The 16,630-nt window shown below is 39.9% G+C and overlaps 1 protein-coding gene across 9 annotated transcripts in view; it reads right to left on the bottom strand.

The window, feature by feature from the left end:
* esrrga (estrogen-related receptor gamma a) overlaps positions 1–16,630 on the bottom strand; it is a 242,178-nt gene that overhangs the window by 151,129 nt on the left and 74,419 nt on the right. The window contains exon 1 of one of the 9 annotated variants that reach the window (XM_060831464.1): positions 14,575–15,029. The exons of 7 other annotated variants lie outside the window; for them this stretch is intronic. In XM_060831464.1, the coding sequence (XP_060687447.1) occupies positions 14,575–14,576 (2 nt within the window). In that variant the 5' untranslated portion in view covers positions 14,577–15,029. Of the gene's footprint in view, positions 1–9,463; positions 9,487–14,574; positions 15,030–16,630 lie in introns of those variants that run through there. One more of the 9 variants, XM_060831455.1, reaches the window with a different exon arrangement.

Raw genomic sequence — 16,630 nt, 5'->3', positions numbered from 1 at the left:
GCACATTGCCCTTGATGCTGGTTCACAGTACATACAGCAAGCCTGGTATTGTGGAAGCTCAATCAACCTTCACCAACTGGTTCCCTGTATTATTTTTTTCAAATCATTATCACAGGCGCTAATTTCAAGGGCAAAAGAGACAAGTCATATCAATTTTTTGAAAAGACTGTACATATTATAAGAGAAAGAAAATTGATAACGATTACACAGTTTATATTAAGAACAAGAAATAGTATCAACAGTGGACCATATCACCCCGAAGACTGCTTCACCATTCAATGGTGAAGATTAGCGTTGCTCTGATTTTGGCCTTACTTCCACTTTCCTGCATGTTTCCCATAAATCTGACTACTCTTTAGTTCAAGAATCTATCTAATTCAGTCTTGAAAATATTCAGCTATTCAAACTCTCTGCGGTAGAGAATGCCAAAGACTAATTACTTTGAGAAAAGGAATTCTTCCTCAGTTCTGTCTTAAATGGTTGACCCTTTGTACTAAATGTCCAGAATTTCTGCTCTGGGATCAGAAAACTTCAGATCTGCCAGATGTGTATGTGTCCCTGCATACAAAGTGACCTGGCAAAAGACGTGCCCGTTATGGATGTTCCTGAATGACAGAGTATTGAAGAGGAGAAGCAATGCATGATTTGGTCTGAGAACGGACATGATGAAATGGTGAGCTAAGAGTGTGTTGGTGGAAAAGCACAGCACATCAAGTGAAGAACTCTGGCCCGAAACATTGATTGTCCTGCTCCTCGGATGCTGCCTGACCTGCTGTGCTTTTCCAGCACCACACTCTCACCTCTGACCTCCAGCATCTGTAGACCTCACTGTCTCCTCCATGATGAAATGGTGAGGCTAGTAGATTGACTATGGCAACTTGCGTAGATTAAAAGTTGGGTAGGATGGAGCAGGCAGGGGGATTGTGCAGAAGATGTAGTTCAAGATTGGCCAAGACAAGCATTTGGTGAGCTGCAGCCACTAGGTATTCAGACTAACATGAATTTGCAGCATCTAGTTTCTCAGGAAAGGAGAGTTAGAAATGGAGTATAAATAAGGCAAATTGTTATTTTAATGAGATGTACATACAAAGAAATAAGATTGTCACTACTCAATGGTGAGAATCTAAAGCCACTATTTAAGGTTTGAGACGTAAAATGAAATCACAAAACATTTTCTCAAAATTGAGATTCCAATTATTTTTTTCATTCTCAACATAACCAACCAAGCATATACTTAATGTAGATGTAAAGGATTTAAGACAGAATTTATTTCACCAAAAGGATGATGGGTATCTGGAACTCAGCGTCACAACATTTATGAAGTATTTAGCTGAAAACTTAAAGTGCCAGAGCCTCCAGATTACAGGCCGAGTCCTGACACATGTGACTAGAGTAGATAGATGCTTGATGACCAGCATACACACAATGGACTGAAGGTCCTCTTTCCACACTGTAAAACTCTATGACTCTATGAAAATATTTTCTCACTCTTGCCATTGATCACATTACAGGAAGGAGAAATCTCCACTCAAATAGATAGTTAATTAACTATTAATTAATCAATAATATTTTTAAAAATTCATTCTGGCTGATAGTGAAAACAAAATTCTCTAATTACTTAATGCCTTCTAAAAATAATAATTTAAGACAGAACTGAGGAGAGATTCTATAGTTGTGCAGCACAACTGGCTAATTTAAAGGAGATGATTCAGTTGGGGCCTATTAAGGCTCATATCTGCATTTCCTGACCCCAGAGGAGAAATTCTGGACATTTAGTACAAAGGGTCAACCAATAATCATTTTTATTTATAGCCCCACTTCTAAGAATTTTTTTTAAGTATTCAGAGCTGCCAATCCAATTGTTAAGTGACAGATGCCCCATCGTGATAAGGATGGGTTTTAGAATCAGCACAAAGTTCATAATGACAAGCAATTAAATAGCAAATACTTTTTGGTTAATACACAACAGTTGTGTAAACAATTTAAACATGAGGAGATTTAACTTGACAGTTAACTTAATATTGTGACAGCTCCTTTGATGGTTTGACGTCCCCTAAACAACATGTCAGTTCCAATCAATTTGAATGTTCCAACAAGTTCATCCTTTCTCTTTTATACATATTCATGACTGCCTTCAACAATTCTAAAGGGTGTTATACCTCTCCCACATGGTGCTAAATCTCTCTCAAAAGTATCTCTGGACCTATTCAGAGTGATAATATAGCACTGGGCCCATCTAAAAGGGCACATTTATCTCTTCAAAAGGATACCCTGCCAAAGAACTCTGGCAGCATTGGTTCTTCTCCTGAAAGATATAAAGCCCACAAGACATGTGTTGGATATCCCAATTATGAAAATTGACTGCTTGAGGGCAGCTATATCTAGCTGTCTTCATGCAACACGGATATGCAAAGTACAACCCATTGCATTTTACCCCAATGCACATGCTGGGTGCAGGATTCAGAAGTGGGATACCCAGAATCGGGCATTTTCTTACCTAAGTTTAAAACCCTCCCTGGCATCACGAAACGTGTCAGTAATCAAGCTTATTACAGTGCATTTACATCCATGATATGAAATTTCCTCTAGCTCTTCAAAACTACAACCCAGGCAGCAAATACAGTCAGTTCAGATATAACGCTTGTAGTTCCATTCACATGTAATCTCACTTTATAAGAAAATCGTGCAAGAGCTGTGCCAGTTAAGTCAGTGGGACCAGAATCATGTTAAAGCCAACAGAGGTAAGGAAAGTTCGCCTTCTACAAATAATATCTAAATTCTTCAATTGCATTAAAGCCATTTTGTGTTGAAGAAACACGTTATAGCAGAACTGATTGTAGAACATTCTGGTTTAAGAGTCTAGAGCAGCTATCAATTCAAAAATGCTCCTGTTGAAATAAACCTGGGAGCAAGATTATCCCCCACAGGTTTGAGAACATTGAGAAATGGGTGTCAGATTGGAAAAAAAATCACATAAAATAGGAGCAGGAGCAGGCTCTTCATCCTTTTGGCTCTCGAATATCAAGGAGCAATAGAAGGCTGTGGACACAGTGCCTCCATTTTGAGGTATCCCCTCTAACTTTCTCCAATGCAAAATGTTGACAAGAAACCTGGGACACTGTTCTGGAGGGAAAGCTCCTGCAGAAGGCAGCCTACAGCTCCAGTTGAAGCAGGAAAGGTCAGGTAGGCCTCTAAGCTTACCTCGAATTTTTTTTTCCAAATCCCAACCCAGTTTCCACTGTGAGGCCCCATGCTGCCAACTGATGATAAAACTTTGGATGCTGGAGATCTGAAGCAAACACAGAAGTTGCTGGCAAAACTCAACAGTTTCGGCAGCCTCTCAGGGATAAAGCAGAGTTAATGTTTCGAGTCTGGTGACTCATTATTATCAGATGACTAATGGCCTTGGAAGCAAGTTAGAAATGCAGATATGAGCCTTAATAGGCTCCAACTGAATCATCTCCTTTAAATTAGCCAATTGTGCTGCACAACTACAGAATCTCTACAGTGCAGAAAGAGGCCATTTGGGCCACTGAGTCTGTATTGACTCTCCAAAAAGCATCCCTCCAGACCCTGCCCCCCCAATCAATCTCATTTACCCTGGCTAATCCACAAAGCCTGCACATCCCTGGACACTATTGGCAATTTAGCATGGTCAATCCACCTAACCCGCACATCTGAGAACTGTGGGAGGAAACCAGAGCACCGAGAGAGAACCCATGCAGACATAGGGAAAACGTGCAAACTCCACATGGACAGGTACCCAAAGCTGGAACCAAACCTGGATCGCTGGTGCTGAGAGGCAGAAGTGCTAACCTCTGCGCAATTGTGCTGCTCAAAAACCCCTTCCAGCTCCTATTCCATTTCCATCCAGGAAAATTAGGTCCAGATTGATGATTAAAGGAAACTGGTACATTGGCTGGCAGCATAAAATCCTGAGCTCTTCAGCCTTCATACCTACCCCCGCATCCCCCCCTCCCCCCAATGCTAGACTCTGAAAATTCAATCTCAGTAAGGAGTGTGAATCAAAGCTAACTGGAGCAACAGTCACATACTTTATGACTAGTTTTGGTTATGGGGTTATATTAAATAACAACAGGAAATATGTTGTCCTTTAGGGTTCGATGACTTACAAATCAATATGACTTAACAAAATACCACACGCAATACCATAAATATGTCATTGCTATAAATCCACTTTCAGTACAATTTAAAAATGGATTAATAAACAATTCATCTCAAAAACTGTTGGGGCGATCTATGGCAGTTCTGTATAGCTATGGTATTAAATTAAAGAAATGAAAATTAAGTTAAACTTCCTGCACAAGATGGACACTGTCTTTTTTAATGCAGTTTTTCCAAGGATCTATGTGGATAGATTTGCAAATACCACTTATCTACATTAAGGGTCAGAATATCCATCAATTCAGCATCTGTTTTAGGCTGTCACAACAAAGTCACAGTCTTACATAATCTTAAAACCAAAATACAGATCACATTCCAGTGATCCAATTAAGATAGAAATGCTTGCAATCAGCCAGGAAGCAAGTCCTGCAACAGATTGTGAGGCTGTAACATCAATTTCTTAAGTGCATTTAAAGGATTACAATTGTTTCTTCTGGCTTGGTATAGAAACACCTACCAAGGTACTGCATACCACATTACTATAATTGGGTACCTGAACAAATGCCTCAATTTTGCAGGAGGTAAAGTAAAACTGTGTCGGCAATATTTTTTTTTACATTTGAACTCTATGCCCTGCTACTTCAGTTGCTTCTACATTTTTTCCTGTTTAGAATTTCTGTGACAGCAGCATGCTGTGTAGCTGTAATGTGCACAATTGGTGGACAATAATTTCAGCTAATAAAGAACAGCTTGGGAAATAAGCCTCTTAACTTCAGTTTACATGGAACTCAGTTCCAATTCAAATCATTCATTCTGAATAACTTAAGAGTTGCAGTGTTTTACTCTGTTAAAATGCCTAAAGGCTGTCATGGTGTTTACATGAGGAGAACCTGATTTATTTTGAGGACTGATGCTCCCACTGCGTGCACACTATAGCACTTGCTATGGCATATTGAGGCATGCATTCATGTGCGGTAACAGAGTTTTTAATGAATCAAAGTCCTACAGAGTCTATGAGGAAAAGATGCCTGTTGAATAAAGGAGTGCAATCTGACCAAAAACATCTGAAACGTTCAAATGAATATCACACTATCTTTACTTCTCTGGGTTGAGACTGACGTAGCTGAGACTGATGAGATGAAAATCTTCTCCCTCTGCTCACTATATGTGGCAAAGAATAAATTTAAGCAGTTTCAACTCAGCGATTAGGTTGTGAGTCCACTGTACAAAAAGAGACCTATAAGTTGTCTCCTATTCCACTTATTGATTAAAATAGGAAATTTAGATGTCACAAAGATCACTGCTAATACTTGCTTTGAAAAAAATGTACATTGCTATAGGGAAACATGTTATTCTGAGCAACTTATGTTTGTGGTTGCACGCCTGGGCAGTTTCTCGAAAGGTGTTAAACATTTTTGTGCCACCATACATATATTAAATTTAAAGAGACCATGTGTATGACTACATGGGGATTTGTGGGTTGCTACATGCCATGCAGCTTAAAGGGAATATTGTTTCTGAAAGCTATCTACAAAACAGAGGTGCCTTCAACTCTTATCTGATTATTTAATCATGACATGGGGATGTGTGGTACAAACGCTGGTCTGGTTTTGGTTTTGCACTCCTTAGCAAACAAAATAAAGAAAAATTAATGCTGTAAGCATACATGGTGCACTATTTATTTCATTACCCAGTCCTCTATTAAACTATATTTTCAGCATTGCTCTTAAACAGGAAATATAGTCAAAATTAAACTATCCCACAAGATAATTTACATACATTCAGCAATGATGTTGGAATATAAGATCATTAAAGGATAAGGAAATTTTGAAATGTCCTTGGAACTACATTTTTTTCAGACATTTCTCCTGAACTAGTTTTAGGTTTTTCTGCTCCACAATCCATTCTTTAGTCTTTATCATTGCGACTGTAACTGTTCTCTTCTCTATTCCACATTTCCTTCCAGTCAGGGTCTTAAGTTACATCAAAAACCATCGCTATTGCCTTTCTGCTGAAAGTAAATTTCTCTCTGGTTTCGTGTTTCTCTAGTTAGTGCACTTTGCACTCTCCCAGCACTAAGGACTTTATTCTTGTATGAAACCTCCTTTCATAATATATTAAATGCATTCAATAGCTGATGGCGCGAGAGTAGATTTTTTAACACAAGCTAAATACCTCATTTATCCACAGTGGGAAAAGGGCTCGTAGTTACCTTTTCATATATTTTCATAGATAAATTATCGGCATTGCCCATGTGATGTGAGGTGGTGAGGGAAATGTTAGGGGAATGCCACAATGTTTTTTGTAGCTAATCTAATAGCCAGTGATACCTTACTTTAAGGATAGGTAACTCATTAATTTGACGCTATATTTTGCACAATTCAAAACATAACCAGATGAACATCAATACAAAATGAATTTTCAAAAAAAATACATTATTCTGTTTTTCCTGCAATGAATTACAGAACTACATTGTCAAAGAGTCCTGGAGGGTTAAATTGGCCTTTGTCATTTAACACAAAATGGATAATAGTGAATTATCAGCTGATTTTACACCCCACCTGATATTCTTTTCAATTGACTTTGATGAAAAATGAGAATGGAACACATGTAAAGCAGGCCGTCAATTTGTTGTTGCCTGCACTGGATTACAATGCAAGACCAATTTCACCTCATTTCAGCCTAAGATCCTGGGCGACGTCTACAAATTTGCAATGAAATTTATGAAGTGGTATTCAGAATGTGGTGGGCTTATAAATTTCACACTGTTGTTTTAAAATGTAAATACCCTAACTAGAAAAGAGATGATCCCGGTGCTCAATTAGTCACATCAAGAAGTAGGATTGACAGCCTGGCTTTGGTGGCAAAGGATACATCCACGATTGGGACTGATGCTGCATTGCCTGGAACAGCAGGCAGGCCAGCAGCTTTGATATGATGGAAAATGGTCATGCACTTAAAGTAAAGGTCCAGCACTTGACCCAGTGCAAGTTGTCCACAAATACAAGAAATTTTCTGATAATCTTACAATGAATGCAACCGCTTGGCATTAACTCCCCCCAGATCTTTAGGATTTGGCGATTTGCCCTTTGAAAATCCTGCATTTAACAAGCTCTTAAATGAGCTTAGTGGGCCATTAATTGAAACCACCGCCAGACTTTGGAAAATTTAAAACTATCCAAGAGGCATAGGATCCTGAGATGACATTTATGTGGAGGTGCCAGTGTTAGACTGGAGTGAACAAAGTTAAAAATCATATTGAACAATTGAACAATGTTCAATATGTTGTTTCAATTGCATGACACTGTAATCTTTTGCTATAAATTCTGTGTCTAATGATCCTGCTCAACAGCTACCTGCTGAAGGAGCAGTGTTCCAAAAGCTAGTACTTCCAAATAAACTTACAGGTCTACAAGCTGATGATGTGTGAGATGACCTTTGACACTGCAATTTTGAAATTATGTCCATATTGGATCCAAGGCCCCAATGACATTTGAAAATCCAATCCCTTAAGTAGAATCCTCCCATTATTCATATTTCTGTGAGCTCTGAAAGATGCAGGTCAATTGAACTGGGCTACCAATGGCCAAGTCACATATTTTCATTAGCTTAATACCTGCTCTGAAGAGGACTAGGGGGATGGTGGTAGCATTCCAACATCTGGGCCAGAAGCTCTGGGTTTATTCCCGCTTCAGGACTTGTTGGCCATGGACAATGAATAACAAGGAGCTGTAAGGTGTCAGGGATAAGTCAGAAAGTGTATTCAAGGCCACAGTTACATCAATGATGCTGTTATTAATTGGCAGAGCAGGTTTGATGGAGCCTACACTTGGTCTCAATTCAGGTGCTCATAACGCAGTCAATCAGGTTGACTACCAGCATTTATCCTTCCAATATGCTGACAGCAACTGGGAACTGTGAGATTTTCCCAGTCGATCATCCAGACAAAGGCAACAATGAACTAGTGCAGTATTCTACAAACATATTCACTGACCAAATCAATGCAAATCCATGGTCGCAACCACCCCCCTTAGGCATGGTACCTGAAAAGAAACAAAATGCTTGCTGTTGCAGTTTGGTTCAGCAAGCACCAGCTAACTCTGCATTTAAATGTCAGAATTCCGAGCAACAACACTGCCTTAGACAGGATACTTTGCTTCTGCGTCTGAGGTAATGAAAGCTATCTTCAGTATATTGACTGTGGATATTATTTTTAGTCATGCAAAACTGTAAGCTGCATCTACAGCAATTCTTTTTGCTCCTGGTGTCAATGGAGGAGTCTTCTGTCTACTGCTGTCCAGGTATACTATCTTAAGTAGGACAATTTTAACTAACCCACAGACCTACATACAATCAATGTTTATTGTTCATTCGTCTAATTGCTCACAATTCCTTGAAATATCAATTTCCCTTTATATGCATGCTGCCATCAACAAAACTTATATATTATTACAACTATTGACTATTGTTTACTCAAAGCTATATTGTCTGATGATTACTTACTTCCATCAACTCACATTTCAAATACTGTATAAAATATTAAGCAACAAGCTAACATAGTCTCAAATTATAGGAACATCTGGAACAAAAAATGCATCACTTGAAATTTTAATGTCCAGCAGCAGTAATTACAAATGATCACAATGCATAAACAGCAACAGATGGAAGATACAGTTTTGAACGGTGTGTTGAGACAGGGGGAATTGCTGAATTTTCCCATATTTTGGCTAAGTGTAATGGTGTTACACTTTGAAGAGTCTCACATCATTCAAAATTCAAAGCCTCCTCCCTCACAGAACAAAGCACTTATCCTGCCCACTCTGGTTGTGGTCACTGCATGTTCATCTCTATTACGCACATGTTCTTTACAGCATGATGGAAAGCAACAGCAGACAACCTGAAACATTGAGTCTCAGGCTTGGACTCTCTGCCTTGGTGAACTCTCAAATGTAAACATTCCTTTCCTCGTAGCCCTCCCCATCAACACACAGTCTTTGTACTTCCTCAAGTCCTCATTCAGCCCATTTATCTGACCACTTTACCACCCCACCCACCCCCAGCCATGTGAGACAGCAGTACTGTGAGCCTTTTAAGTGAGAGGCCAAGTGCTACAGTACAAGGTAAGACAAAGCAGGGCAATGCAGGGATGCTGCCAGCATCCAGGTAGGCATGAAGTGAATGAACGCTAGGAGGTGGAGCAAGCAGCCCTGAGATACAGCCTGGTCCAATCTGTGAGCTAGGTGTTGCCTGTTCCTGCAGCAGCATTCCAATGAGCAGGGCCAGTGCAAAGGACATCTTTAAAGTGCAGAAGAATATTGTAAATGGATCGGAAATGTACCTCGATGATGTGGAGGGACTGGCATTTGTCCATGGATGTGGAGTACATGTAGCCACTGCAACGTTCCCTGGGATGTTGTTTCTGGGATGTCCAATATTCAGGTCAGGAGGAGCAAGCAGTGAATGCAATCTCCAGGCACCCGTTCTGACTTTTATGCAGGGTATTCTTGGCATCTCGCTTCTATCTGGTGGGTGCATATTAATGATGTGAGATTAGGCAGTAACAAGGCTGATAATGAGCAATAATCCCCATTAATGGGCAGCATGGTGGCTCAGTGGTTAGCATGGCTACCTCACAGCGCCAGGGACCTAATTCAATTCCAACCTCGGGCAACTGTGTGTGGAGTTTACAAATTCTCCCTGTGTCTGCGTGGGTTTCCTCCAGGTGGTCCCACAGTCCAAAGATGTGCAGGTTAGGTTGATTGGCCAAGCTAAATTGCCCATAGTGTCCAGGGACATGCAGATTAGGTGGATTGGCCATGCTAAATTGCACATTGTATCCAAGGTCATGAAGGGTAGGTAGATTAGCCATGCTAAATTGCCCATTGTGTCTAGGATCATGCAGGGTAGGTAGATTAGCCATGCTAAATTGCCCACTGTGTCGAGGATCATGTAGGGTAGGTAGATTAGCCATGCTAAATTGCCCATTGTGTCCAGGATCACGCAGGGTAGGTGGATTAGCCATGCTAAATTGCCCATTCTGTCCAGGGTTGTGCAGGCTAGGTGGATTAGCCATGCTAAATTGCCCATTATGATCAGGGTCGTGCAGGATAGGTGGATTAGCCATGCTAAATTGCCCATTGTGTCCAGGGTTGTGCAGGCTAGGTGGATTGGCCATGCTAAATTGCCCATTGTGTCCAGGGTTGTCCAGGCTAGGTGGATTGGCCATGCTAAATTGCCCATTGTGTCCAGGGTTGTGCAGGCTAGGTGGATTGGCCATGCTAAATTGCCCATTGTGTCCAGGGTTGTGCAGGCTAGGTGGATTGGCCATGTTAAATTGCCCATTGTGTCCAGGGTCGTGCAGACTAGGTGGATTAGCTATGGGAAATGCAGGGTTATAAGGATAGGATTGGGTAGGTGGGGTGAATCTGGTTCTGGGTGGGATGCTATACAAGAGGGTCAGTGTGGACTTGATGGGCCAAATGGCCTGCTTCCACACTGTAGGAATTCTATGAATAACAGGCGAAAATCTCATCTCAACATCTGGGGCTTGGTTAGAAAAGGGTTCACTCACGATCTTACGCCATTCCCCAAAATATCTCACCACCTAATAAACAGCCTGGGGAGATTGCACACACAGGTAATGTCATGTAAAGGATGATTCAGTTAAAAACATATTAATTTACAAAACAGGGAGTTATATTAAAATATTCTTGGCACGTAACTTAAGAATTTTATGATTTCTTTTGACAATTCAGTATCTTCTACACCAAACATGGCCCCAATAATCAGTTAGACTATAATTTACTTGCATGTTTTGATAGTGTGCTGAAGCATTAACAGTCCTGAAAAGGAATATCTAACAAGTTACTGAATTAAAAATATTAGGAACAAAGAAAATATTTTACTTTAGCAGGTTTAAATACACTGCTTTAAGAAAAATAGTTTAAAGTACACTGTACGTATGTACTTTCCATTGAAAATACGTCTATGTAGTACTACACTGCCACTTCCACTGTGGTACATCGCTCACTGTTCATTCTTTATTTAACTTTGTGAACAAGAACACAGACAACTGACTCCAGAGTCTTTGGTCTTATCAAATCCAACCGGTCATGTGCACTTAACAGAAAAACATGCACGTTACGTCAAAACATGCTCAAAAGTGTTATCGCTAAATATTAAAGAATTATTTCAAGTTCTGATAGCATTCACAGTTTTCGTGCAATTAAAATGGTTATCAAATATGTAAATAATTTTTCCTATGCTCTTATCTAAAATAAACTGTTTAAAAATATACGTTGAGAATAGATCAAAAGAGTGCACTTAGTTATTCACTAGCTATTGTTATCACTGGAATGTTACTTTTTAATTTAAAGATCAAAAAGGTTCTCTTATGGATAAAGGGAAAAAGTGATTAAAAGAAAAGTTCCAATCGTATTGGAAAATCAAAAGACTGAGAAACATGAAAGAATGAATAATAAAACTTTTTGAGATAGTTTCACTTTGCTTACACCTTTACAATTCAGTGCATTATTTTCCTTCCTGAGTGAAACTGGAGAGAATGGAACTGCCTACTTTCTTGGTGTTATAAAACAGTCCCAATTACAGAAAATGGTCCATCTTTTCTGATACAGTAGCTACAAAATATAGATGCTCTGTCTGACCAAGAGGTCAATCAGTAAAACACTAAATTCAGCCAATTCAACTACCAACACCTTATGCGTTTTGTGTCATATTAGCAGCTGGTTTGGAGGATATGAGAACACGAGTTGAAACCTGTTTTACACAGTTTTCTTTAAAAATGAATTGTGTAGGTTGTCATAAACCATGAGGAAGAGAGGTATGTTAGTGAAACTCCAAGGAGTATCAACAGCAAGCTTACACTGAATAAAGAAAACACTGAAGATAATACCAAGAGACCCAGACCAGGATTTTAACCCCTCCCCTCACCTTCACCTCCACCCCCTGACTCATTACAAAGTAATGTTAGGAGTCTTTAAAAGTTTAAAAATCGAACTACTGACTTCAACCCGCAGCATTTCCAGCCACCATGATTGCTATGGTGACAATTCAAGCTATCAATAAGGGTCACACTAAAATTAGGTGGGGGCCTACTTAGGTTCAGAGTCAAGTCCCTTGGACAGATCGTGAATCTGGATAAGTGCAGAGCGAGATATGAGGAATATATTTAAATTATTTTTCACCAGGAAAACTGACTGTGTCTCTCAGTCACTCGAGTTTAGGTGCATCTTTGGGCATTGTGCATCATTCCCACTACCCTTTCAAATTAAGGCCTTTGTTCCAACAAATTTGCATTGCTTCACTTTTTTTTATTCTGTATAATTTGAGGGGAGAATGTTTAGCCTGTGTCCATTGCATTCAACAATGTGCCATCACTTTTGTTCACTTACTTTTGAATAAATTTGCAGTAGGTTAGAAATGGAGTTACAGTCTAATGAGGCATTCTGATGCTGAGTAAAATAAGTGAGTCAGGCTAAAGGGAAATTTGACTGATGGAGGCCAGCAAATAAGAAGGTGAGTAGGTCCTGATCTGACAGGCAGAGACCTGCAGTGGCCTGAGAAATGTTTTCAAATAGTTTTTTGGGGGTAGCCAGTAGAGGTCCCTTTAAGGATCCTGAATGCCCACTGTCCATATGTAGCTGATAAATGTGATCAGCACTCTAACTGTAGCATAGGACCCCAATTGCTATAGTCAAGAGGCATGCCATCCAAACCAGATGAGCACTTCAATTATCCCTTTAAAAATGGTGGATCAGTAATGATAACCATCCCAGACCTATTTCTAAAATATTAAAAATAACCTTGCCAAATTGAAACCAGCCCCTGCCTCAAAAAAGTCGCAATCAAGTTTGAAAGCATACTGCAGTGATTCTGTTGAACCATTTGTTAAGGTAACCCTTTGGAAGTTATCTACACTTAAACAGTAAATGTATCCTGTTTAAAAAGAAATGCTAACCCCAAAACATTACAGTCGACTTCAGTACAATAAAACAAACTGTGAGCAGGAATGTAGGAACGGCACAGAGAAATCTTGCATTAAATTGGTACAGAACTGGTTCTTCCCAGTAATCCTTCATCTGTTGACCCTGCCCATCTCAGCCAGGTCATCTGAAGGAGGCATTCCTCCAGATCGAACACAGAAAAGCAATGGAAATGAGGGCAAGTCTGTCCATCCTGATGTTCTACATGTATATCGTTTTAGCTAGTTTGACAATTATAGCCGCACAGCATTGAAAATAAATCTCTTGGACTGCAGCTTTTTTTTTTGTTTCATTTCACAATGCTGGAAAGATTTTCTTGATTCCATATCAACAGTGTCAAAATTAAGTCTAGGTACAGCTCTTTCATTTTCAGTATCATCATCAAATAAACATTGACTATGGTAAATTATTTGTTAGCTGGAAAAATATTTAAGAGTCTGCATTATTGTTTGAAATGCAGGATTGTGTGGACATCTTCACTTCTTTGTTTTCAAATTAAAACAAGTGGTTGCTACTGAATTAACTCTAATCCAACAAGTTTGCATTCTTTTCTGTCAAAGTCAGTTGATATTATTGATGTGATAACAAAACTAACAGTGAACATGTTTTGTTAATTTTGCAGCATTTGAACAAGTTTAAATGTCAGCTGAAAAAATGCACAAGACATGACGCTGCATTCCAGTCTTCACCAAATATTGTGTCATATTTCACAAATCCCAACATGTCAATTACTAATATTAAAACAATCAATAGCCACAGCCTGAAAAAATGTACAGAAGTAATATCAGTACTTTAATCAGAGTGACCAAATTTATCATGACATTCAGTCACTACTTCCACCCGAGCCCACAAAATAAAATGACATTCTTAACAGTGACTATGTAGCATCATTTACATTCTCTCACTAAAAAAAACTGAGTAACAGAAAGACTTTCATCTTTGTGCAATGCCAAAGGTTACCATCTTAAAGCATGTGATACACATTGGCATTTAATATTGAATTTTCTAGCCTTGCCCAGTATAGAGACAAGGGGGCAGAACCCCAACATACTGCCAGCAGACAAGCTGCCAGAATCCAGACCTTGCTCCTTGCATGGCCATTTTATGCTTAGGGGGATTCAGCGCAGGCCAGACTACTATCTGTTCCATGATCCAGGCAACTTCCTTAAGGGACTTGTTCATGGCACTTTAAAGGAGGTCATGTGAAATTTTACACTCAACCTCCAGTTTGCCAAGGCTACACAGGAGGTTTTAACTGCCTGGATCCCATGCCATGCCAGGAAGCCAGTATTGTAGGCAGGCCTTCACATCTTCCCTGCCCTCCTGGTGTGGACACAGCAAAAGGCTGCTCTGTAAAAAGAATAGAAGTAAGTACACTTACATTTACATAGCATTTTTCACAATCACTGAACGCATCAAGGTGCTTTAGAGCAAATAAAATACTTACATTTGAACTGTCGTTACTGCAGCAATGCAGGAAACACAACACCCAATTAGCACAGAGCAAATTCCTGCAAACTGCAATGTGATAATGACCAAGCGATCTGTCTTTATGCTCCTGATTGAGGATAAATATTGGATAGAGCACGGAGGAGAACTCCCTTGTCCATCTTCAAAATAGCACCATAGGATATTTTACATCCATTTGAACAGGCAGATAGGGCCTCAAGAACACCTCATCTGAAAGATGGCATGTCTGGCAATGCAATACTTCCTCAGCAATGTACACCAGTGCCAGCCTTTCCTCTCCAGCCCCGAACAGGGAATTGAAACATGTACCTTGCAACTCAGAAGCAAGAGTGTGACTAAATGAGCCACGGATTTCCCGGTCAAATTCCCATGACTATGAACCCTGGGGACATGTTCAAGATCACAGAACATTTGTGACTCCTGTTTCCTTCCCCGAATGTCAAAATTCCAGCCTCAGTCTCTTTCTATCTCCATCCCTCTCTCGTACACACATACATCGGTGGATACACAGAGACTTTGGAGTTTCCTAAATAACACCAATTCTTTACTTGTGAGCAGTGGCATGCACAGAGGGTAGAGATAATGACGTAGATTATGACCTTTCTGCCATCGACCGTTGGATTAGCTTTGCATGGCCCCAGTGAATTGCACATTGTAAACATACAACATGTTCCACCTCACCACTCAAACTGCAGAGCTGAGCAGGCCAGCAGCATGTGGGTTTGATAATGAAGGGCGGGAGAGCTGATCATGGGAGATATGGGATAAGTGAGTAAGGAGGCAGCAATCCAAAGTACTTCAGCGGAGTCTGGATTGTCTCCACCTGGCTTCACAAAAATAAATGAGAAAAGATTTGTTGAAATTGCTATCTAGACATATATAGGGGACATAGCTCACGTATTAAAAGTGTCCACCTCTACAACAGGCAGACGTGCCTGTCATCCATCATAAGGCCTCATCCAAGATGTTAGCAGTCATCATAAAGGAGACAGTAAGTGATTTGATGCCACTTTTGCATTGCTAGCTTGCTTACACCAGCCGGCTACCTTAAAATCAGGCATAGTCAGCACTTTCTACACTGATTGTCAGAACTATTACAGATTATTCACTTGGTTAATGGGAAAGAATAATGAGTGTGTATTTAATCCAGTTGAAATTAGTTTTTTTGTCTTTTTTCTGTGTGAGGCTAGGAGTCCTCCAACCTTCTTCAGTTACGAACTTCCTCAGTTTGATCTCTCTGTTCTGCACACTGGTTACAATGCAGGGATTGGTCGATTTGATCCCAGAGCACTGTGGATGTTGTTCTGAGCTAGCCACCAGGGGGTGCAGAAGTGTTCTGGTCTGGCTCAGACTTCTCCCTTCCTGTAGGTTGGTGCCTGGCATCCACCGAACCCAACATTTGGGAAGGATTTGTAAATGCAATCCCATCAGCCACCACTTTGTGGCATAACACATTGCCAGTGAAAATTGGCCACTTATTTCCGAAGTGGTGATAAAACAATTAATTGCAAGTAGCACATGGGTCTTTCATAGAGGAATTATGTCTTATATTTCATATACAAATTCATTTTTAGAAGACAGAAGGAATTTAACTTTTCCTTCCTCAACAAAGGAAAGTTTTTTTTTACAAAAACTGACCCCTAGTTCAGGTTCTCTCCAAACCAAAGAGAATGGACAGTAAATCACTTTCTGGGCTCTGTACTCTCCTCATCTGCTAGAACACATAAAAGTGTGACAAGACAGCGGGTTTGACTCATTTACTGGCTTCATTTCCATCGTCCTGATACAATCATCCTTCTTCTGAATGCTCGGCCAAGATTCAGGTCTTGGAAGATAGAGTCGGAAAAGGGGAGTGGATAGAGGAACAACTGAAAGTGCTAACTTCATGTATTGCATAACTCCTTCTTAAAAAGAATAAGGATCAATTTTTATCATCATCATCCAAGACACTTTGTATCATTTTACAAATTCACCATACACAAACAGCCACTGCAAACAGAAAAAAAATGATGAAAGGACACGTTTACAGTAAA

Source organism: Hemiscyllium ocellatum, chromosome 10, assembly GCF_020745735.1.
Source record: "Hemiscyllium ocellatum isolate sHemOce1 chromosome 10, sHemOce1.pat.X.cur, whole genome shotgun sequence".
NCBI classification, from domain to species: domain Eukaryota; kingdom Metazoa; phylum Chordata; class Chondrichthyes; order Orectolobiformes; family Hemiscylliidae; genus Hemiscyllium; species Hemiscyllium ocellatum.
This window is presented reverse-complemented; position numbering and strand designations above follow the sequence as displayed.